We start from the raw sequence: 24,582 nt of genomic DNA, 5'->3' as shown, positions 1-24,582 counted from the left end.
TTTAAGGGGCCCCATGGTCCAGATAGAAAGACCTTGCAGGCCACATCCAGCCCCTGAGCCACATTTTGCCCACCACTGCCTTAGATGCAAGACTTCCAAGATGTATTAGTTATGTCACGCTTGATCTCCAACATTTCATATATGCCTTGTAAGTCTGGGTTAAGGCTCTTACCAAGTTTTATGCATCTAAAGACTGTAACTATTGGTCTATCATGGTTTTTGTTTAATTTTTTCCTTCATGCAGACTCCCAGGATTATAAATGTCATTCACACATGAAGTAGCAGCACTTTTCAGTAAGGACGCTCGTTTTTCCCTGAAAGGTATTAAACTGATAGTCTCAGAGCCAAGTTCTCTCTTCAGCAAGAGTACAGGTACAGCACTGGCAGAGGCCATGCTGCATTCCCCACATGGCAGCACTAACGTGTCAGTTCTTCTGGAAAAGTTTCAAAGACAGTGCAGCCAGTATACCACCAGGAATGTCAACAGGGCATTCATTTGTGCCACCTGTAAGGAGATTTCCCCCAACCACCCATTTTTCTCCATTTAGATTTTAAGATCACCAGGCCAGCCTGCCTCTTACTATGTTTACAGACAGGACAATGGGCTCTGACCTTGGGTGGAACAAAGAGCTCCTAGAATACACATTAATAATTAATACAGTCATTTGTCCATTTCATGCAGACCACCCATCATATGGCAACAACTTTCATTCATTAAATACATGTCGTGCACTGGAGTTGAACTGACCCTCTACAGGTTAAAGGCTCTACATTCCACTGAAAAATTCTGGAGTCATCTAGTCCCTCCAGAAGCAATATTTGGCAAGTGTCAGCTCTGCAGAAGTGAAACATTGAACTCTGCAAGGCTGTCTAACTTGCACATATAAAAAGACAGCCTTATACATTCAGTTCCTTGATGTGGATGTGTTTGCTCTGAAGGTTGGGTCCCAGTATCTGTACCTCTTTGGACACAGGCAAGTACTATTCCAGATTTACCTTCCTGGGAAGCACAATAGGACAAATGTTTGGTCTACCATGGTGTATTTTATGGATATAGAGGGACAGTCTCAGTTTGTGGAACTTGCTGGCAGCAATTTGCTCACTGCTTCAAACTAGAACTCTGCCTTCAGCAGAAAGTAGTAAAATGATAGTCTGTACTTTCTCACCTGACTTAGTGGGATTTAAGGGGACAATATAGTGCTTTATAAAATGCAAGAACTGGAGAGCAATTATACGTTGACCCCAACAGCCATATAATTTTTGGATGTAAGCTACAGATTTGTTTTACCAGCAGCCATGGAGACCAGCCAACTATCAACCCATGGACTGGAATACTAGCCATGGAGACTCCAGCCTGTTTGCTGACAGGGATGTGGGGAAATGTACTTGTGTATAGGGTACTAAGATACCATGTTATGTTACATGCTTATCTGTAAAGTTTCAGCAGCAGAACATGGAGGTTTCTCTCACTTGTGGGTATATAGGCTTCTATAGTCTGCTTGAGCCCCATTTTAAATGCCTGTGAGATTTGAATCTGCCACTAAAAATCTTCTGATGTTCCTCATGCTTACCAGCCCTAATCAAGTAACTACAAAAACCACTTAAGATGCCTCCACCTTGGACTGAAAGTTTCTTAAGTAGCTATATTTGGGCTGCTTGCATATGCTCAGAGGTGATTTAAATCATACACCTAACTTCCACCATAAGCTCAGTTATGATCCAAGTTGGAAAAGAAATCCACATTCACAGAGCATGCCAAATGTTTGATCCACTTTGACAGCACTGAGTGCCAGTGACGATAGCGGCCGTGTCCACCTTTGTGCAAATCCAGTGGACAGTACTTGCCTAGGAAAAAAGGGACACCTGAGTTCTGTGCCCTCCTCAACCAGAAGACTGACCTGAATTGCCCTGCTCCTTAGGGCAGGAGTTTTCAACCTTTTTTAGTCCAAGTACCCCCAGCAGCCAGACACCAAGTTGGGGGGTGGCAGGAAAGAGAGGGGTGGCACACAAGTGGGTGGGGACAGAGTGCCACTGCCTCCCAGGAGCAGGGCTGGTGGAGGGTAGGACAGCTCACTGGGCTAGTGTGTGTGGCAACAGCAGCCACTGTGTGAAAGCTATCCTACCCCACAGAGCGCCACTACCCTTACCCTGCCCTGGCCCTGCTCCTTGGAGGTGGCAATACCATCCCCACCCACCCATGTGTACCCGCTAGGACCACTCTGCATACCCCCAGTTGACAACCCCTGCCTTGGGAGAATGCTCAAACCACCACCAAGGTACAGAACTGCCTGGGTTGGTGTTGGGGGAGGGCAGGGGGAGGGGTCCCTAAATTTGTTTTTTTGGGGTTTTTTTGTGTGTGGTTTTTTTTTGTTTTTTTTGTTTTTTTTTTTTACTTACTTCTCCTTGAGATGGTAAATGCACATTATGAAGTCCAGGGCCAAAGTTTACTTCCGCCTCAGCAGTATCTAAATTTATTACTTTGATTTGGGTTTGTCCTGCTACAGGGAAGACTGGAAGAGTTTTCTGGGGGGGGAAGGAGAGAAAGGAAAGAGTGAAATAAATGAACTAGCAAGTCATATGAAACATACTATAATAATTACAGTGACTAATTATTCTGAAGAAAATTGACAATTGCATGACAGTCCTTCACAATTAACATGTACGATGTTACAACATTGCAAATAGTTTTAGCTACTGCTGCTGTGTAATTCTTTACCATCTTAACAAGAAAGGACACTTTTTAATGAAGAGCACTCCACAAGCATATAACTCCTATCCAGATTCCTTCCCTGTTCTGACCATCATCACAAGGATATAGGCCAATAGGTTCTGTGCCTCATTTATTCTAGTGAGAAGTAATAAAAGGCACAGCTACAAGCGGGACTCTCCAAAAAAGGCACAGCTACAAGCGGGACTCTCCAAAAAAGGCACAGCTACAAGCGGGACTCTCCAAAAAAGGCACAGCTACAAGCGGGACTCTCCAACAGAAGCAAGTCTCACTCCACATTCAAAGATAGAAGGGGAAAGAAAAAAAGACGACTATTTGGAGTTCTCACTTTCTACCCAATCAAACAAATAAATGCCTTTGTATTAGTAGGGGAACAAAAAAAAAGTTCCCTTTGTTCCTTGCAGGCTTAAAAAAATTAGCACCACTATGTATATTTTCATCTCTTCCCCGCAAGTGTTACCTTGCCTATATATTTTAAAGCTGCAATTTCTTTTCCATGCTCTCCTTTCATATCCCACCATCAAAAAAGTAAAAAGTGCTCTCTTGCCTCTTCTTTTTTTTTGGCAGGTAATCTATATCTACCACTAGGATGTAAAAATTTTTTTTGGGGGGGAGGGGGAACCAGAGAGAGAGAGACACCGCTCTAGTACACAGAGGCAAGACTGGTTTATGTGCCACTTATGCCCTAAAAGGGCTTAAGACATGTTAGAACTGCACCCATTTACACTACCTGAAGACCGTGCTTTTCAAACTTTATCATTGACAAGTAAATTTAAATAAATATATAGCTGGTATTTCCATTCTTACTTTGTGACACTAATTGTTCTGGATATCAGGCTTGACCTCCACTCAAAGCATGAGAAAAAATACAAAAGAATTCCCCTATAAACCAAACAATTAAGCCTGTTTTTCAACTTTGACCATCAAACAAATACCTCAAAAAAAAACAAAACAGGTAAAAATGCATAAGAGACTTCTATGAAGATAAAAATCATCCGATCTAGATCACTCTGTATTCTATCACCCTCCCTCCCCCCCAAAAAAAATCAGTGGTGTAACTAGGACAGGCCAACAGGGCCAGCTGTGCTGAAAGCCAGCTGGGGGGGGGGGGGTGGACAGGGGGAAAACCAACAGCTACCCCTGCAGCCACGCAATTGTGCCTGTAGTGCAGCACCAGCTAGAAGTTGCTGTTGGCCATGTGTGTGCAGCAGCTGCCCAGGGTACCCAGCCACACTATCATACTTCTCACTTATGCTTCCCCATGCCTCCATTTTTCATATTCACGTTTAGTTAACAGGTTTAGAAATGGAGTTATTCATTCATCGACACAGTGGGAATCATCTTCACTCACCCAAATCTGTACTAAAAGATCATTGCTTAGATGGACTAGATGATAACTTACATCTATTTGCACTTGTACCAACGCAGCAGCAACAAACGCCATAGCTGCTAGGAACATACCAACCGTCATTCTCCTCAGGGGCCTAAAACAGCAACAAAAGAAACAAAAAACCTTAGTGGCAGTACTATCCCAAAGCTTCAACTGTAATTTTTCCTTTTCATTACAGAAGACAGTATAGTGTTATCTTTTGGAGAACTAACAGTTACACATCTCATTAAACCTCATGCATAGATGTTAGTTGTAGCTACCCTATGGGGACATCTAAACTTCTTGTATAAGGTCAGTTGGATCTTAAGGTGACAGGTTACAAAGGTGTGTGGCTCATTTCTAATGTTAATATAATTTGTTCAGATAATGGCCAAGTTTGCACAGTTGTTTTGAAAAGTTTAAACTTTACAGTTATGCTCTGTAAGGAGGATTTCTTTTTGTGCATACATTGCAGTGGTAAACAATGGTAAAACCTGAACATTACTTAATTGGAGAAAAAAATTGCTTTATAAAAATGACATGAGGATTTTTTGGCTTACCGTCATTTAAGAAGTGATTGAATTCAATACTCTGGCATTAAAAGTAAAATTTATGCCATGTGATGCTAAACATTTGTATTCCCAGGAAGGAACATTCAAAAAAGACTCTACCTTTTCAATTTAATCCAAAACTTAGTGGGGGAAAGAGATAAGCTAGCAAGGTTTCCAAGTTAAATTCTCCTATACCCACACATTTTTCTAGAAGTGGGACAAATTTTCATAAAAATGGAACAATACAGTTTCATTAAATTTAAAAATTGATTCATTCTTCTTACTCACAATTTGTTTGATTCTATTTAGAAGCAAACTCCCAGACAGCTCCTGTGTATTTTTGTTTGCAGTGTTATACACAGAGCTGGTAGACTCAAATTCAGAAAAGGAAATAAGGTCACTAAGGAATAAACTGAGGAATACCTTGCAGATGCCAAGAATAGAGAGTTTAATTATAAATCCCATAAAAAAAAAAAAAAAAGCCTTAAAAGTTCAGTTACAAAATGTCAAGCTCCTTGCTAAGACCCCACTTTATTGTGTGAGAAAGCACTGGCTGAATAGACATTTTTCATGCCACTGAGGCTGAACCTCAACCGACTCCTAAAAAAAGGTTTGTTTTTTTAGTATCATCTAGACTAGGAAAATGGCTGCATTTGAGTTGAGCCAAACCAATTTAGGTCAGTTGAAAACCCTACAACACCAGCTTAACTGAGTCAGTGCAACTGAAAAAGGTATCCTTCTTTTGTAGAAAAAGCTTGTGGTTCTTCCTCCCTTTTGGTTACAAATAGTGCACCGCCTTCATATTTTCTAAATTGCGTTCCAAAACAGAGCTCCCTCTGTCAGCAGTGCAGCAATGTGAATACATAATTAGTTTTTACCTACAACCTCTAGTGACCCACCATTGGCTCTATTCAGTTAAAAGGCAAAGATACCTTCACAGAACAGCCATGTATGTTTAATTTTCATGCTGCAAAACAGAAATTAAGGATGAAACTAACAACAACATACTGCCCCCCTTTAAATCAAGTGAATTTTTACTATTACCTCCACAGGGGCCAGGATTTCACCTTCACTTCACTGAAGTCTGAGCACTTGTACATATGACAGTCATCACAATGTTCACATGATGAAAATGTGTGTGGCTTAATGGAGTCGCATTACATGCGCACTAGTTTTGGGTGTTTTATATTAGTTTGCAATGATGCATTGCATTTGTCAGGTCCCCACCTGGCTGCAGGAGGGGTGGGCAGGCTTCACAGGAAGAAAAAAAAAGGATTGAGCCCCTTTCCACTTCTACCTTCAGCAAGTGCATTCTGAAGGCAGAAGCAGCAAAGAGTCCGATCCTTCCCCTACCCCCACCACTCTCCCTCCTTCTGGCAGAGCCTGCCTGCCTCTCCCCCACAAGCTGCCAGCAGGCTAAGCAGCCCCTGAACTGCAGGGAGCCCTGGTTCTTCTTTCTGCAGCAGGGGTGCCCCCCCAGCTCAGATGCAACACCCAACCCAATCCAACTCTTCCCTGAGCCAGCCTGCTGGGCACTGCTTCCTGGATGAGCTCAGGGAAGAGTTGGATAGGGCCAAGTGCTGCTTCCAAGCTGGAGCAAGCACCCACCCCGACAGCAGGCCAACTAGGCAGCCCCAAGGGGTGCCACCACCACCAGAGGGAAGGAGTCAGGGCCCCCTGCAGCTTGGGGGCCACTTGGCCTGCTGGCAGCTCAACCCCCCTCCCCACCCCCCAGCTGTGGGCAGGGTCTGGCTTGGACAAAAAAACTCCGAACAAGGAGAAGGAGCAGGGCCCCTTGCGGTAATGTGACAAAACAATTGAAATAGTGGGTTTTTAATTGAAACCCACCATTTCAAATTTTTAGGGGGAACAGAATAAAACCCCCAAGGACTAACCCCACACCACATGTACAAGCACCCTCTATCTTTCTCACCAGGGGGGTGTTATATATGGATTCCAGCCAAGGGCATCTACAGAAATCAAAATGCCTTTTACGTTCATCTGTTATTCATAGGCATGGACCTTGATTTTCTATTTTGGTGGAAGTCTTCTCAGTTGCATTATTACAAGCATAACAATTTAAAAGGCAAGTCATTTACAAACCTAAGCTGGTCAGCCAAAATATGCATCAACTTACGTGAAACTGATCCCGCATTTTTTAATTAAAGGATAAACCACGGTATCTACAACTGGGACCATAACAATGATCAGGATTGGGTTCACAGTCTAATATAAAAATTATGAGAGAGAAAAAAAAGTTAAGACCTTACCAATGTCTTTTTAAATAAAAAGTGATATAAAACAATCTTAGGGGACCTTAAAAAAAACTCCAAAACCCACCCCCTCAAACATAAGAGATGAATGTACCTGCATTTGGTCTGGCTGAATCTGAATAGCTCCCTGAAAAAAAAAAAAAGAGGGTAGATATGGCTTAATATCAGAACTCAAATGAAACAAATAAATTTTTTTTTAAAAAAAATACTACATTTATGTTCAAGTAACTTACAAAGTCGCCATCCATTGTAGTGGCTTGCAATGTCCATCTCGATCCCTTAAAATACAAAGTAGTAATTAAATACTACAGTAAAGCAATCCACTAAAATTTTCCTTACACTTTTATAGCAAGGAAAGATGGGGAGGGAGGAATCCATGGCAAGGGAAGAGAAGGAGAGCTATTCTGTTTTAGGATTTTCTTCTTCTGCATCAATATCAGAAAAAGGTCTGCTCCTGAATGATTTGAAGCAGGGGTGTCAAACTCATCAGGCCCTGCAAGCTGGATGAGCACTGTGGGGCTGGCCTGCAGAACAGCCCCACATACCAGAACCACCATATCCCAAATCCCATTCCCACACGTCTCAGTGCACACCAAATTGACTGCACCTGCCACATGCAGCACACAGGGCCAGTCCAGCACAGTGCATACAGCATGCTGGTCTGTTTAAGACCCACAGGCTGTATTTGTCCTGCAGGCCCTCTATGACATCCGATTTAAAGGAAAGGTTTCTTATGATTCACTTCACCATCCACTCAATGAATTTAAAAAAAACCCAACAACTAAACGCACACTCCACAAAATATATAGCAAGAGTTGAAATGCTACATTGGAATCAGAGTATAAATTGTTATACTCACACATACACATCCCCATGGACAGATCTAGGATTTTATAAAAGAGGGGAAGGTGGCACGAGCAGCCACCAGCACTGCAGAGGTTGCTGCAACTCCTGCTCACAGCTTTCCCCCCCCCACAAACCTATAGGTGGGCATACCCTGCAGCAGAAGCAGCAGGGGACTTGAAGACTTCCAGTCAATCCCCTTTCCTTCCTCTTCACGCCCCACCCCCCTCATGTCGGCCACTGTCACCATCCCCATTTGCAGCCACAGCCACCTTAGGGATGGTGGGGAGGCTCCACAGCTGCGCCAGCCTCATTTCAGCCAAGCTGTGGGGAATGAGATCAGCTGGGAACACAAGAAGTGGTCATTAGGTTCCCTTCTTCCACGCTTGCTCCCAGGCAGGCAGGAAACACCGTCAGGGACTGAGCAAAAAAATGGAACCCACCTAGTGCTGCTTCTATCCTTGGCTGAGTCCAACTCACTCCAAATAGGAGTATTTCCTGTCTCCCTCCTCCCCAAGCCATAGGGATAGCGGGACCAGCAGCAGCAGGTAGGGGAAGTTGGGAAATGGGAGGGGATGGGACATGCCACAGATGGGAAGGGAACAGGCAGAATTCTTACTTCCTTTTGGAACTTAAATAAAAAAGAATTAATCCCCAACTTCTACTTCAGTGGCACTGACTGAGAGCAGGCTGCATCCACATCACTGTAGCCCCTCTGGATCTGCCCCTGCACACCCCTTAAAACAAGGGAATATGCCATTTAAAAGTTTGCAGAGAGTAATTAAACAGGATATTAATTCTTTATTATATCTTTGGGATATGCAAATCATAATGGAATATGCATCATTGTCAAGAGATACTCAATTCCATAATAGGTATTTAGTCCTGAAATGAATTCATAGAAGGGGTCATCTATTAATGTTTAATGCTCATTGCTGCCAAATTACAGTTGGACCCAGGAAAGCTATATTATATGAAAACAAAGTTCAATATATACACTGAGTTTGACCAAAAGCTTTCAAACCTGGGAATTTACAGCAAGATTTCTAAATCTGTATGTAGGCACAAATACGAAAAGTCTGTTCTTAAGAGGGCTAAGCATCAACTTATCCCACTGAAAACAAGGGATTAGGAAACCAATTCATAAACACATAGGCTTGAAATATTGGTGCAGATATATCAACTGAATAGTTCAATGATTTCTTATTTGGATGATCATGTTTAAGAATAGCGAGATACCAAAGCATTTAGAGTACAAGTCTATGCTGTACCTCTTATTTGACTGTGCATAAGCAGTAGGAGCCAACCCAGTTTTAAGAGACCTTTTTTATCTCCCCAGTCCTGGCCGATAACTAAAACAGCTGTTCTACCCCCACCCCTTGCTGTAGGAGCTTCATCTGGCTTTGTGGGCTGCAAAAGTGCCTGGAATTTCTGGAGTAACGTGCCAGGCCCCAACATCTGGCATCTAGGTCCCCAAACGGCAGCTCCCTGGCTGTTTTCTAGAGTGTCTGGGGGAATCCACATCAAACTGGCAATATGGTTTTAGAGTCTTTAAGTGTGTATAGATGAAACAGGGGGGCTAAATTTAAGTGGTGGGTTTTAAAAAAACATCGCTTCAATTTTGGGCTGATTAAACCCCTGTGTTACACTCACACCCCACTGACTTACCTGCCTCTCCAGAGGGGAGGAGAGGGCGAGAAGGCAGCCAAGGCTCCTCGCAGCAGCAGTCCCCCCCAGGCAGTACCCACCCTCAGGCACCCAGCTCGGGCAGTTAAACAGCTGCGTAACCACACTTTAAGCACAATGAGATAGTATTGCACAAGCAAATAGATACTTGTTGATCCACATGGCTACTTGGCAGGTTGCAGGGTAGGCTGCACTCTGGCTGGGCAGGGATGTTGCTCCACAGACACACAAGTCCTAAAAGTCTGATTTGGCAAAAAGAGGTGAGGAGGAAGACCCTCCCATATTTCAGCCCAATCTAGTGATTAGAGAACTCGTACCAGAAGCAGGAAGCCCATATCGTAGGCCTCAACCAGGAAGGGGCTTGAGCCTGCCTTACGCAGTGCTCTCTCCAGTCTTCCTTTTCCCATTGTATCCTTGGATCTTGGATTTGATATTCATTGGATAAAATGGATGGACAGCAGCAGGGATGTTTCTGTCCCATTGAGAACAAACATCCAGAGGCCCCTGCTGTTCCAGAGCAGCAACCATTTCATTAAGCCACATGCTCTGCAGCTTGGTCTCATCCTCCTGGCCCCACATAGCTCTCTCAACTCACAATAAGTATTAGTTCGGATTGTCAATAAATCACACTGCTCAACCAGGGTCCAAAATTCTGCCCTCAGCTATGGGCCTGCTACAGCCATTGATTTCACAGCTGAAAGTAATTGCAGGTATAAGTTACAAAAACATTAAATATTTGTTCTACATTACCTGCTGATCAAAGAGTGCCCAGAACATGGGGAGAGGAATGTACAGGAAAAGCACCCTCAAGACCATCTTAGTCTGAGTAATAAGTCGGTTCTATAATGAAGAAAAATAAAAAAAATAAAAAAAATTAGCCCACAAGTTCCATACACATTTATCTTATTACATGCATGTTACATTCATACCAACATCTTAAAACATAGGCTCTGATCACACAAGTACACATACTGAACTTCACTGGTTGGGCATATGCTCATGGCAAATGGGGATATGCACAGTGCTTAAAGTGCAACACATGCATAAATCTTTGCACTTCTAGGATCTAAAATTCTCTTGGGGACTAAATTAACATGACAACTGAGGACAGTAACTAAGAGAGGCACTGGTATGCATGGACAAGAGATGGAAGGAAGGATGAACATGGAAATACAGTAACAAAATCCCTGATTACTCAGTAAGGCCCATATGTATTTTGAGGATTCCAAAAGGACTACTTTTGTTGTTAGTATTATTTTCTCATCTCCCATATGTGACATAGCAGAAGTTCAATTTTAAGGGGTTTGAATGACGAGGTAGATTTGGTAAGTGTATTACATATATGGGGAGCTGCATGAAAGAAAGTGTTCAGGAAGGAGCAAGACAGGATATAGGGGCGAACTGTTTGTGTCATTGAAGACAAGCCAGACAAAAGGAAACGTAGGTTGGTCCTGAATGGTATAGACCTTTGGAAGTCATTAAAAGGATCTTGAAAATCAACATGGAGTACTAACTATGTGTAGGTAGTGAAGAGATATAGTGATGGCCCCAATTACTACATTGGTAACATTTTAGTTCAAATTTTCAAGCTCATCTTTAAGCATGAGAGCTAGAAATGCTAAGGCAGATCACTGGTATAAGCTGTCACAAGACCACTGGCTTTAATGGGCTTGTTGCAGTTTACACGAACTGAAATCAGACTCATTTTTAATGTAAACTTAGATTCCAGAACACTATGCCACAGAGAGGAGTAGATTGTGACAATTACAACATTTACTTCAATCCTCATTAGTCATGTGGCTCATTTACACAGGCCGCCTGTGTAAACATAGGTTTTATATATGTTTATCCATTGTATATAAAACTTATTATAATACACAGAGGCTAAGAACAGACATTGCATTTGTCCCTGGACAAGTTGTGTCTGTATTTTTCCCAGAAAAGAAAATATCCTGGAATTGGCAGAGACACACACACTACCCCATCTAAAACAGGGTTGAGTGAGCAACTGAATGCACAGCTGTTTTTCTGCTATTGATGCAATACGGTCCTGAGATAACCATTCAAATGCACTTTGTGTTGCCTTGGGATAAACCGTTAGTATTTCTCATCCCTTTTTAGGACTTATCCCAGGACCACAGACATGGGCACCCAAATGACTGCACCTTGTCCTGCAAAAAATGCCTTATCCTGGAGCAAAATGTGGCATCAGTTTATAGCTACACACTATAGCATGTGCACATAATACATATACATACATACGTGGGACTTCATCTGACATTTGTTTTGAAGCTGGGACACCGATATTATGACCATCGTATTTACACTGATGATGCCGATTACTTGCTAAGATAGGTACCAGTTAAATCTTAGGCATTTTTTGCAAGAGAAACAGTTTTTGTTCAGCCCATTGTTATTTCCTCAGTGCAGCACGTGATCATGCACAAAAGCTGGGATTCCTCTGAGAGGGACAGACACTACATTAAAGCATGCTACCATCATGACATCTCACCTGAGCAGTTAAATTTAGTCAGAGACCTACCTCAAGATTGCTGGAGACAAGCACATAGATTAGCTGCACTGGTATGCAGTTCAGAGATTATGTACCCAGTGACCAAAGCAAATGGAACAATGTAGGAAAAGCAAAGAAATAAGTCTCTCCATGAATTCACGTGCACACAAAAATTACTCACGTCATACTTTTCACTAGCCCAGTCCAACCAGTGTTCTCTTTTGGGGACTTGCTTGCTCCGATGTTGAAACCTGTTTTTAACAGCAAACTGTGAAGAGACCATTTGTACATTCTGATTAAAATGTGCCAGCTGCCATTCAAAAATGACATGACAAATATTTATAGGTGTAAAAATCAAAGACTTATTGTCCCAAGGGAATCTTTAAAAACAAGTTTCATTTTTCAGGATTTCATTTTTTTGTTGCATTTTCTTAATATTTTTGTTCAGTGAAGAATTTAAAGTAGCTTTGCTAATATTTCTTATGGAAGATACTGGACCTCCCACACAAAATATCCCTTAAGTCCTGTATGGTCAGATTGGAGCAGGGATGACCAACAACATTCTAAATTATTGTCAACAGCACAAGTAAGGACAGAGGAGAAGAGATGGTGATTATCAGCCTGTTGAAAACAAGCAATTGACAGATACAGCTGAATAGCAAGGGGGCTCTGCAGTGTCTCCATCTTTAATAACAGATAATAAAAAGGTTGCTGTCAATGGTAATTACTGTATCAAGAACTGGAATTGGAAAGTATTTCAGTGAACAGGCTTATCTACAATTTAAAAAATCAAAACTGGAAAAAAAAAATGCAAAACACCCAGGTTATAAAAAAAAAAAAACAAAAAACAAAAAAAACAAAAACATACACACTTTGACCCATCCTCTCTCCAAAACAGGAACATGCAAGTTTATGGTGGAAGTATATCTATAGAAAGCCAAATCATGCAAGTTACGAACAATTTATCTGTCATGCTTTGGATGATATTTACAGAATGAAAGAAGGACCAATTTGTATTACCTTTGTAGAGCCATATGGGAAACAAAATGAGCACTTCGGCATTCTAGTCCCATGAGCTGAGAGACATTAGCAAAGTTTGGGATAAGACTTTGCCATTGTAGAACTGGTCTCTGACAGTGCAAGAGGATGTGCACTAGCTGTACCTTGCACCCACAGAGATCCCCATAACAGTCCTTAAACATGGAACCCTAAATCTTGCCTAGGTCTTCTACAAACTTCTGCAATACAGTTAAATTAATAACAACTTCTTTGCTAAAAGAAAAATAAAACCCAACAACCAACAAGTGCACACAACAAAAAACCTAGTAGCTGGATTCTTAATTTTAGTCCAGCTTGGCTTTTAAGTCAATGCAGGGTTATTTAAAATCCTTGCCTTCATTTTACAAGTCACTAGGCTGAAATGAAGAAAGACCAATACAGATCAGAGATGCACAAAAAAAGAGAAATCCCTCAGGAATGGTTCTGCCCTCCCCATTTTATAGGTAAAGTTAATCTTAGTTCCAACTGACAGTCAAAAGCCCAATATGGGCATGTCAATAAACTTGCTCTTAGGTTACACACTTGTCCCAACCCTACATAAAGTATACACACAAAAATGGAAACACACTTTGGAAATTTATCCAGTAGGAAAAAAAGAAGTTACACTATTTTGACACTAATTCTTCCAACCATGTTGTTCATGTGAAGTTTTACTTCTGGAAGAAATAACAACTCGTTTACAAATCATATGCTTTAAGGATTTAACAATTATTTTAACTTTCTGTACTTCATAAAGACCAACTCCATTTGATAATCTCAGCTCTGCTTTTCCAAGTGACCTGGCATTACTTACAGCAATGCATTTGGAAACTCGGACCATTATATTGCCTTGAGGTAGAACTTTCTTGTACATACTGCTTCCAGTTATGAATACAACTGAAATGAACAAAAGTATCAAGTCAGGGTTGATGGAAATTAGTGGAAAACACTTTGGCATACCAAGCAAATTATAAAGGGATAAGAAAGTAAACTTCTATAAAGAACACCATTCTATACAGCAGTTAATATGCTTTTTCAATGCCTTCCAACAGTTTTATTAAAACTAATATTTTCCATAATTTTGACTGAGGTTTTTGGTAAAAAGTTATCATTCATTTATAAGATTTTTCCTCAGGCAAATAGTGATCATCTTCAGTAAGAATGAAGTTTTCCCAAGTAAAAAGACCCAAAAGAACAGAGAATGTATATGTTCAGGCCAGCAGTGTTTAACTGATACAACTTTTTAATTAAACATTTCACTTTAGGAGGTAAGTACAGTAGACACTGCAATTCTTCTAGTTTTTATGGAACTCCAAAGAGCTAAATGGGTCTAATAAATTTTTGGGTCTTGGTACTGAAGGATGAAATGCTCTTTCAGCAATATGCAGTTAAGGTGTAGTGGTTTTGCATATGAAAAAAAGTCAATGAATATGTAACCTAAATGACATACAATAGAATATTTCAGTAGGACAAATGCATTGCTTCCTAAATATAGTTCTATTCTATGCGCATTCTCATCCTGGATACAAGAGTGAAGCTTTGCAAGACCTCCCACTTCTCTATGGAAGGGGGAGTGGCTTGGCCCTGTGGGGAAGAGGGAGCACAGCCCAGCTGTAACCTGGGCACCCAGAGGAAAGGGGGTGTAGCCTGGCTCCAGTCTGGCCATGTGAGGTGTGGGTTGTGGCCCAGCTCCAACCCATCCTGTGGGGCTTGGAATTTTGGCAGTAGGGATTTTGGCCACCACGTTTCCCAATCCATGGAGGGCCCCACAGGCCAGATTCCAAGGCTGTGGAATGTATTTGGTCCACAGGCCAGAAGTTCAGTGCCCCTGGGTTAGATATGGAAAACTTCCTACTGCTCAGGTTCACGAAGCACTGGAACAGGGTACCCACAAATTACATTGACTTCATGCCATCAGAAGTTTAAGGATGGGTCATGAAAATACCTATTAGGGATGACCTAGTAATATACAGTCCAGGGGGCCTGCCTTCCAGACCTACAGTCGAGTCTATAATTTCTTTTCTATTTTAACTTTTACCAAAATAATATATGGGACCCCCCTGATTATTGCTGACAGAAAACATAGTTGACAATGGGTAATCCCAGGGTATATGTATATATTTGCATATCTGTTGTTATTCTTCAGATATCCAAATTCTACCCCAGGAATCATGGACTCAAAATAGACAGCTTTGACCTTGAATGCCACTTAAGTAGATATTCCTAGTTCTCTTTCCCCAACAAAATATAGATGAAATAATTTTCATGGTAAGCTTACCCAGTGCAACAGCCATGAGTGCTGCAGGAACTCCAAAGGCTAGTGGGTAACACCGTTGCTTGGTATGAATTCCACATTCTTCACCTGAACCAAACACACACAGATGTTAAGCAAGAGCATTGCTTGCTTTTGTAAGAAGTTTTGAAAAGGTTGTTACAGACAACATTTCTGTAGGTGTTACTGGTAAATATTTCAGTTGACATGCTAAAGACTTCAGCACTCGATAGGATTTTTTTTGTTTTGAGAGAGAGAAGCTTTCATTAAACAGGCAAAATTCAACCAAATGAATCCTGAAGAGAGGACCATGCTCATAGGCTCCCTAAAATAAGTTTGGACTGGTAGGATGCAGACATGCAAGCATCTAAAAGATGTAGGTGGTTATTAAAAATGGATGCTTCATAAAGTGACGAGGCAGTGGGAATTGCACCAATCTGGCATTGCCAACTGTAGGTGAAGGAGATGCAGTATACTGCACTGTAATGCTGATAGAACAGGAAGGGGATGTAGCAAAAAGAGAACAAAGGAGAAATTGAATTGCATGACCCCCTTTTAAAATTAATCTGCATTATTTGCATCATTCTTAGTGCCAATTCAGGTCTTTAAAAAAGGCCTCAGAAGATCTGTTCTTTAGAACTGCAAGTTTTTGGGGGTAGGTAACAGAAAAACCTCTGTCGATCATTTAGTAATGAACTTCCCCTATGGTTATTTCACTAATTTACTTAGTCGGATTTACATTCACTTTATGCTGTACTGAACTTGTCCCCCTTGCTCTTGATCAGTCAAAGTTACATTTAGACAGACAGAGACAGACCACAGTGGATTTTAGATAAAGCACACCTGCAGCCATTTTTAAACCAATGGGAGCTTATACACATGACAAGTCAGGCCATGCTAGAAAGTTAAGTTAAAGAAAAAACCAAAACACACAAAAACAAAACAAAACAAAAAACAACACAAAACAAAACAAACCACCCAAACAAACCAGACAACAAAAAGCCAGGACTACTCTGACGTGTTCCAATTAGAATGTAAACCAGCACATGTGTAGGCAGCTCTCCAAGCTCACCATAGTGAGTGTGTGGACTTTGACCCTGTTTGTATAGCTCCAGAGTTTGGGGAGGGGGGGGTGCTGCCACCACCACTTGTCCCCCCTTTTCCTCTGCTGCTGAATTTGACAGGGAGAGGGGGAGGCAAGTGGCAGCAGCACTCACCCCTAAGCTCTAAAAGCTGCACAAAAGCAATGGCTCTGGTAAGAGCCCATACTGACACGTTGGTGAGCTCAGAGTTCACTATACAGTATACCTCACAGCTGAAGGGGATGCGACCATGTGCCTCTTACCCCCCAGGCCACTTCTGATTTTAATATTTGGCCTATCTGAGAATCAGCCATCCCAAAAGGCAGGGCATCCCATACTACGGCATAGTATAGTTCATTTCCTATGACCCCAAGTACATATAATGTATGGCTGGAAGGGATCCAGCTACCTACTCAAGACACAATCCTCCCTAACTAAACCAGCCAAGTGTCTGACAAAGTCCAAAAGTTCCTTCTAAACTCCAACCTAAATTTCTTCCCCATCAAGAGGGGAAAGAGTCTCCACAGCTATTCAAACTTTAACTTCTCAGACTGCCAAGAGGCCAACTACCATCAGTTGTGTCAATAATGCAAAACTTTGAACAAGTCCATGCTAGAAACAAAACTTCAAGCTACCAACATGGCTTCTAAAATCAAAGAACCATTGACAGACAAACAGACAATTTTGTAGGCAACAATGGTGCAGATTTACCTCTGAGAATTGGGGTGACTATAGTGGATATGAGACTTCCAGCATTAATGGACAAATAAAATATAGAGAAGAACATACTTCTTTGCTTTTCCTGCAATGAAAACAAGGAGCTGTTTAGAACATGGTAATACCAACCAGACTCTACTGGCCTAATTATAAGATCCAAGTCAGCTAAATTTTTGAACCAGTAGCATAGTGCGAGGTGTGCAAGTAGGCACTAGGCCCACAAGCCAGCTTAGAGGGGCATGAGAATATTAGCCCCTGGCAAGTCCACACCACGGCAGTAAACAGCTGGATCCTGGGCTGCTGCTTATAGATTTCGTAGACATTAGGAATGGAAGGGACCTTGCAAGATCATCTGGTCCAGCCCCCTGCCCAAAGGGCAGGCAGTCAGCTAGGATCAGATGACCCCAGCAATATAATCATCCAAACACAACTTGAACATATCCAGAGTAGCTGTTTGTACCGCTTTGGGAGGAGGGGGGGAAGTCTATTCCAAAATCTGGAGACTCGGATGATAAAGAAGTTCTTCCTTATGCCCAGTTTAAAAAACAAACAGTCTTCCAGAAGTTTGTGACCATTAGACCTTATTTGCCCTAGGGGAGGCCTGGTGAACAGGTGTTCTTCCAGATCCCAATGTACCCCTACTATACTTATAGGCTGCCACAAGTTCCCCCTGAGCCTATGCTTTTCCAAGCTGAAGAGTCCTGTGCCTCAGCCTCTCTTCATAAAGGCCTACTCTCTTGACCTCTGATCATGCGCATGTTTCTCCACATCCTTTTTTTAAAATTATGAAGCCAAGAATTGGATGTGGTACTCTAGCTGTGGCCTCACCAAGGCCAAAAAGTGGGAGAATGACATCTTGGGTCTTGTTTGAGATGCAGCAATAGATGCAATCTAGGGTTTTATTTGCTTTACCAGCTGCACGTTGGTGGCTCATATTCATTTTGTGGTCAATCAGGACCCCCAAGTCTCTTTTGGACATAGTGCTAGCACTGCTGAGCCTATAGGCAGGAGAACCCACATCATGCCACCCCTCCCCCCCAGCAAGGTAGAGCACCTTGCATTTTCCCCATGTTGAAAGTCATCAGGTTTATATGTGCCCACCTTGTCAGCCTATCCTGGTCAGCCTGAATCTCCAGCCTATCCTCCAGTGTAACCACGCTTCCCCATAGTTTGGTGTCATCCACAAATTTAGCCAGTCCATTTCTGACATCCAGACCATTAATGAATATATTAAAAGTGTACTGGCCCAAGTACTGAACCCTGAGGGATGCTATTGGTCACTGTACACAGTGCTGGCTTGGTTCCATTAGCTATCACTCTGGGTCCTACCATTGAGCTAGTTCCCCAGTCATCGGACCGTGAAGTTGTCGAGGCCACAGTTCCCTGGTTTGGCCTCCCATGATGTCCTTATGGCAAAGTCAAAAGCACTTTTTGAAATCCAAGTAACTGACATGAACCTCTTCCCTCCCATTCAGGTGATGTGTCACCTGGTCATAGGAGATGAGCTTGGTCAGATATGATCTATCCGTAATTAAGCCATGTTGGCCATCTCTCAGAATGGCACCTTATTGCAGCCTGTTCTTGATGGTTTCTTTGATAATTTTTTCCAAGATCTTTCCCAGGGATTGAGGTCAAAGCGATTAGCCTGTAGTTCCCTGGACCTTTCTTCCTTCCTTCTTGACGATAGGCACCACATTGGCTCTCTTCCAGTCTTAGGAACTTCTCCCGAGCACCATGAGTTCTCAAATATCCATACCAGTGGTCAAGCTATCATGTTGGCCAACTCCTTTAGCACTTTTGGGTGAATTCCATCAGGGCCTACCAACTTATGAATGTCCAGCCTCACGTTCTCTCACAAGGTCTTCACCAAATATGCATATGGTCACCTGTACCCTTGTAGTCCTGCGTCCTGTCAGTTGGGGTGATCCCCTTATTGGAAAACTAATGCAAAGTAATAGTTACAGATATTAGCTTTTTCCTGGGTTGTCAGCTGCCCCATTTGATTCAGCAGGGGTCCAATGTTCCCCCTATCTATCTATCTGAAGAAAGACTTTATTGTCCTCAATTCCCATAGTCAGCTTGTGTTCCGTATCGGCCTTGGCTTTTCTGGTCTGCTCCCTACCGGTGCAGGTCAGTGATACATAATCCTCCTTAGAGGTATTTCCCCATCTTCTAACCTTTATATGCTTTTCTTTTAAGATTGAGCTCCCTATTTAGCCAAGGGGGTTTCCCCAGCCCTTTTGCTACCTTTCCTGAGAGCCAGAACAGACTTTCTTTGTGCTTTTAGGATTGCATTCTTAAGGAACAACCACTCATCTTGGACTCCCTCCCCTATCAGATTATGATCTTTCAGGGCCTCAACAACCAACCTCCTGAGCCTGTGAAAGTCAGTTTTGCTAAAGTTGAGGATTTCCACATCGCCAACTGCTTTTCCAGCTTTGCAATGGATAAGGAAGGTGGTCAATTAGTGATCACTGCTGCTGAGCTTCCCTTCAATCCTCAAGTCACTCACCAGATCCCCTTTGGCCAGAGCCAGATCTAGCAGTGCCTCACCTTGTGCCACCCTATGGACATCTTGGCTCCATCTGGGTAGAGGCCTCAGTGGTGCCAGGGGGGAAGGAGGGGAGGGGAAGCCTTTAGGATGCAGTGCATTACCACCATCGCACAGGTAGTAGTCCAGGATACTGCTGTGCCACTGAACCTTCTCCTCATGCTGCCTTGAGCCTCATGCCCCTCCCGTGTGAACTCCCATACTAAACTTGCACTCCAGGGCCCAGAGCATGCTTGTTTGTGCAGCTTCCTGTGGGGCTGGACTGAGATGACCCTCCTCAGCTCCTTTCAGCTGCCTCCTGCAGCTGCTGTTGTAGTAATACCTGAGGGAGAATAGACCATGGCATGGCAGCAGGTAAGACTCTAGAGCAGGGGATCTCAGTCCTCTGGTCCAGCAGCTGACCCGCTGCAGCCTGAAGTGGCTATGGACCAGCAAACCACAGCTCCCGCCTAGAGCCAGGCAAAGAGGCCACAGCTCCTTCTGCAGGGCCTTCAGCAGCACAGGGTTTAGCCCACCCATCCCCTGGCCTTTGCCAAGCTATGGCATAGAAATTTGGGGTACCTCTGTTCTAGAGGTAGTCTGTGGAACAGATAAGACTCCTGGCCTGCTCATCCCCCAGCTCTTGGCACCCCCCTCACCTCAAGTACTCAGCAACACCTCCCGCCACCCCCAACCCAGGTAGTTACACCTCCTTTTTGAGCTCTTCTAACATACAACATCAAGAGAAGAATATAGCTCTTATTCAGATGCATCTAGTTCCTACAGGAAGGGTCACATCTAAATATGCAAATTATTTTCAGGCATATATTTATTGTTTAAAACATAGATAAATATATGATTGTTTATTTCATTATTTAATGAAAATTTAAATCTTTTTAATTATGATATACACACGTTGCACTTAGCTTGATACATATTGTTACCTGATCATCTTCAAACTGATCTCCACCAAATGCTGCTACACAAGGTTTGATTCCACCAGTACCAAAAGCAATCAGGATCAGGCCGACCACAGAGAGAGCACTGCAATAAAGGGAAATATCATTCCATTTTCTTAAGATCATGTAACGGAATATTGGTTGAGGAGGAATGTCCAATCTTGCTACAGAGTTAAAGAAAAGCATGTTTAACTAATGGATGTCCTACTATTCAGCAGTGTCACAGAACCAGGCTCTGGTATGGAGTAAAAGAACAATTACCCTCAAAAACAGTAGCAGCATGGGGCTGAATTAAGCAGCCCTACATTGCCCCAACTGCAGGCACTGGCATGCTTCAAGAGATACAAGGAAATGCTAAGGGAAGTGATTGTGAAAGCTCATATTACAGGAGATCTCTACTTCAGAGCAGATCACAGTAGCCCTGGTACTGATCTGTACTGTACTAGAAACTACTGAAGACTCTGAAGTATCTTGGAATCCAGAGAGTGGAAAGTTAGTATAAGACTATTTTTTCTCCAGCTCATACTGGTTTATGCCTTCTGTGCTGCATCTCAGGGAGGTGCAGCGTAGGATCTAGCACTTCATTTACCCGATTAACAGGTAACTTATGGTACACAGAAGTAGTGAACCATATTTTAGCCTTAAGATGATCTTTCTTGAACTTCTTAACACACACTTGTTATTTACAAGTAATTATATAGTTTATCTGGAAACTAAAAATATATTTTTCATGAAGTAAATTTGAATGTGGTATTGTTGCTAGAATAATGCCCTCTGAGTTATTAAAATTCTACCTTTAAAATCAGAAGCATGTGCAGTATGGCATCAGCAGAGATACTTTCTTGCAGAGGAGGCCCTGTGCAGTGAGGAAGTCAGTAGGGTGAGTAAAACTACACACTTTTTAGTTTTAAACTCAATCCAGGGAGTTGTTTGGCCAAGTGTCCCCTGACAGAACTCAGATTTTCATATATCTATTTTTAATTAAAGACAACTGCTATTGACAGGTAGCTGCCACAAGTGAGACCAGTAGGACTTCAGTTTTGCACACATCCTGTAAGAGCCTGAAAGTGGATAAAAGGAAGAAACAATTTAAAAAGCAGCAAGGAGTATGCAAGTACATGAGCTATATTAGTCTGAAGTCAGGCAGAAGGCTGGGCTGGGCAGCACCTTAGAGACCAATGCTAGAGAGGTATAAGCTTTTGTAGGCTACAGCCTACTTCATTAGCTGTAATGTTTCATCATACTATTTGTATGAAACACCCTGCCCCGCCTTCCTCAAGTCTGGAAAAGCAGCAGCTACAGTCTAAGTTAAACATCAGATACTACAACGCCATGTGCAAAAGAAAACACAGATTTAAAGGAATAGGGGATAGCAGTCAACTAGGAGCAGAGAAAGTTATCAGCAGTGGCTCCAAAGCAAGAGAGAGTCCAGTTGAATAGACAATCTAGTTACATAAAAAGAACAACTATTCAGAAGGGAAAAGGGGCATAATTACCAGATTAGAGGAAATACCAGTTAGAGGAGTTGTGATACAATTTTCTAGATTTAGTGTCCAATAAAAAGTTATTATTTCTTTTGTTCCCAGGTCCCATATTCTAAGGCTTTATATAGAAGGGCTGTGCAGTCAGAAATGAAGCAATTTCTCTTTGAAAAGTAAAGTATTCTCCCACAAGTGTTCCTATCTTTTTTCTAGGAGAGTTCATTCTAAAGTCGAGTAGTCATTTAGGTATACTCCAAGTTTAAATGTGTGAGAGAAACTCTTTCTGTCCCTGCCCCGAGTAAAGAAACTTGGTGCCCAAAAGCTTGTCCAACATCTCTCCAACCAGAGAAGGTGTTAGGTGTATTAGTCTCAGTAGTCAGGCAGAAGGCAGGGCAGACTGGCACCTTATAAAACTAATTCGGAGAGGCAAAAGCCTTCATAAGTAATGAAAAAGTATGCCTCTGAATTAGTCTAGAAAGGTTCCACTCTGTCCCACCTTCTGCTACCCCCCCTTTTTTTATTTATTTATTTATTTTGTACAGTCAAAAGGTAGCCCAATAAAATATATTACTAATGAAAACTCTTTGGTCTTGCCTAGGTCTGAACCATTTACAGCTACAACTATCCAACCCTATTAAAAGGCAACAAGTTACAGATTCTTTTTCTTGCTCTAAAACTATGGGAACTCAGGGGAAAAAAAAAAAAAAACAGCTTTAGTAAACACAATTAGGTCACTTTTTTCCCTGCCCCCCATTTCAGTTAAGCTCAGCAGTCTTGGCCATGTTTTTGCAAGATTTCTATAACATGTACATAATGACTTCCTAATTAAAAATATGTCAGTAAGAAGCTGATTACAAGACAAGACAACAAGGACAGGTCATTAAAGACCTAAATTGCTCCATCATGCACTAGTGTGTAATGCTACTTACATGTGCACTGAGAGGACATCAGGAGTTCCATCCCGGTTATGATCTGTCAAATCATTTATGGAGCCTATAGCCATAACTACCTGTCCAATAGTATAAACAATGGACAGGGAGACAATGGTCCTGTTGTGAGAAGAGGAGAGAATAGATCCGTCTTTATCTGCACAACTGATTCAGATTTCTTTCTAGTTTACAAAAGGGTTGAGCACAGAAAGATTACTGGTTAGAACAAACATGAATTAACTATGATACTGCAAATTTGCCAAAATATTTAGTGAATAATATACAATACTCCAGGTCAGGTACATTTCGGATTTTTTTTTATTATTTAAGGAAAGTAATTTTTAATCATGGAATTTTAGTTACCTGATTAAATCAAACAATGAAAATACCAGAAAAAATATTGTGTATATTAACAAAACACTGTAGGAGCATTGCATCTAAGTGCTTGCCTTTTAAATAACAAAACTAAGATTAAAAAGCTCTTTTGTTATATTTACCATGTTGTGAAAATTAAATTGGATGTTACATTAATCATCAACATGCAATTTATATTCCAAATACACTACTGTTTGTATTTTCTTGGTATTATTTCCAAACCAAAACAGAAGGTGGGATGGGGAAGGAAATCATCCATTCCAAGTATGGAAACCAGAACAAGCTATTTTCATAAATAATGACTAGCACATTAGCTTGTTCCCTCACCTTAAAGTATGTTCCACATCTACAAAAAGAGGAAAATTCAAGCCTGGCTCCCAGATGGCGCAGGCTGCAAACAGCAAACCTGATTTTCTCAGTTGCGTGCATGCGTTGCTATCACCAAGCAGCTCATAACTGAAGTTTTCATGCTTGTTAATCAAAGACTTGCTTACATTTTTAACTTTTCTGGGACTTGAACAGGTGACTAACATTAAAAGCAACTGCTTAAATGCTTCAGTGAATGGGAAACACCCCACACATTCCATTTCAGAAATAAAGGACTAAAATCTGATGTGTAGTGAGAGGCTGCCGTATGCATCAGGAAGCAGAAGATGTTCATGTTGTAAAAGAACATAGTACAAAGAGCCAACTCAAACAGCACTAGAATTGATCCTACTTTTCCCCAAACAGACATCTTTGAAATATCCAGGGCTAAAAACTACTCTGTCACCGAGTCATTTTAGTTGTTAACTTTAACAATGGGCAGCAAGACATTTAGATGAGGGCCATCTGTATGATCCAACTGTAGAAGAGCCTTGTTGTTGTCATCAGTTTGGGCGGCACAAATATTAGAAATGGTGAGGGCTTTTTACATAATAGAGACAGCTTACATAATCAGCTTGCTACAGTTTATTTGGACATCTTGCACACTACAAAAATGGTATCTGCCTTCTTCCACAAACAAGAACTTCCTGTTCAAAGTATGGAGTGTCCCTGAAGGTACTCCCACACAGATATTCTGTATACATACAGTGGATGGGTGGCTATAGGATCCAGCCTCACCTATAAAGTTACAGTTATTAGTGCACTGACTAACCCGGCTTCAGTCATAATAAAGATTATCAAGTTGCCCATCTTCCTTCCTCATGAAGTTCCCTGTTCCATTGTTTTTCCTATAAAATCTTGGGGGGGGGGG

General features: G+C 41.9%; 1 protein-coding gene across 1 annotated transcript in view; it reads right to left on the bottom strand.

Moving 5' to 3' along the window:
• SLC15A1 (solute carrier family 15 member 1) overlaps nucleotides 1-24,582 on the bottom strand; it is a gene marked incomplete at its 5' end in the record, with an annotated part of 44,884 nt that overhangs the window by 16,721 nt on the left and 3,581 nt on the right. The window contains 12 exons of the mRNA XM_019528494.1: nucleotides 2,398-2,523; nucleotides 4,131-4,212; nucleotides 6,786-6,874; nucleotides 7,016-7,048; nucleotides 7,155-7,199; nucleotides 10,201-10,290; nucleotides 12,144-12,230; nucleotides 13,815-13,897; nucleotides 15,279-15,362; nucleotides 17,066-17,156; nucleotides 20,546-20,645; nucleotides 22,971-23,090. Coding sequence (XP_019384039.1) covers nucleotides 2,398-2,523; nucleotides 4,131-4,212; nucleotides 6,786-6,874; nucleotides 7,016-7,048; nucleotides 7,155-7,199; nucleotides 10,201-10,290; nucleotides 12,144-12,230; nucleotides 13,815-13,897; nucleotides 15,279-15,362; nucleotides 17,066-17,156; nucleotides 20,546-20,645; nucleotides 22,971-23,090 — 1,030 coding nt within the window. The remainder of the gene's footprint in view (nucleotides 1-2,397; nucleotides 2,524-4,130; nucleotides 4,213-6,785; nucleotides 6,875-7,015; nucleotides 7,049-7,154; nucleotides 7,200-10,200; nucleotides 10,291-12,143; nucleotides 12,231-13,814; nucleotides 13,898-15,278; nucleotides 15,363-17,065; nucleotides 17,157-20,545; nucleotides 20,646-22,970; nucleotides 23,091-24,582) is intronic.

The sequence above is a fragment of the Crocodylus porosus genome, unplaced genomic scaffold (genome assembly GCF_001723895.1).
Source record: "Crocodylus porosus isolate Cpor-Errol unplaced genomic scaffold, CroPor_comp1, whole genome shotgun sequence".
Classification (NCBI taxonomy): domain Eukaryota; kingdom Metazoa; phylum Chordata; order Crocodylia; family Crocodylidae; genus Crocodylus; species Crocodylus porosus.
This window is presented reverse-complemented; position numbering and strand designations above follow the sequence as displayed.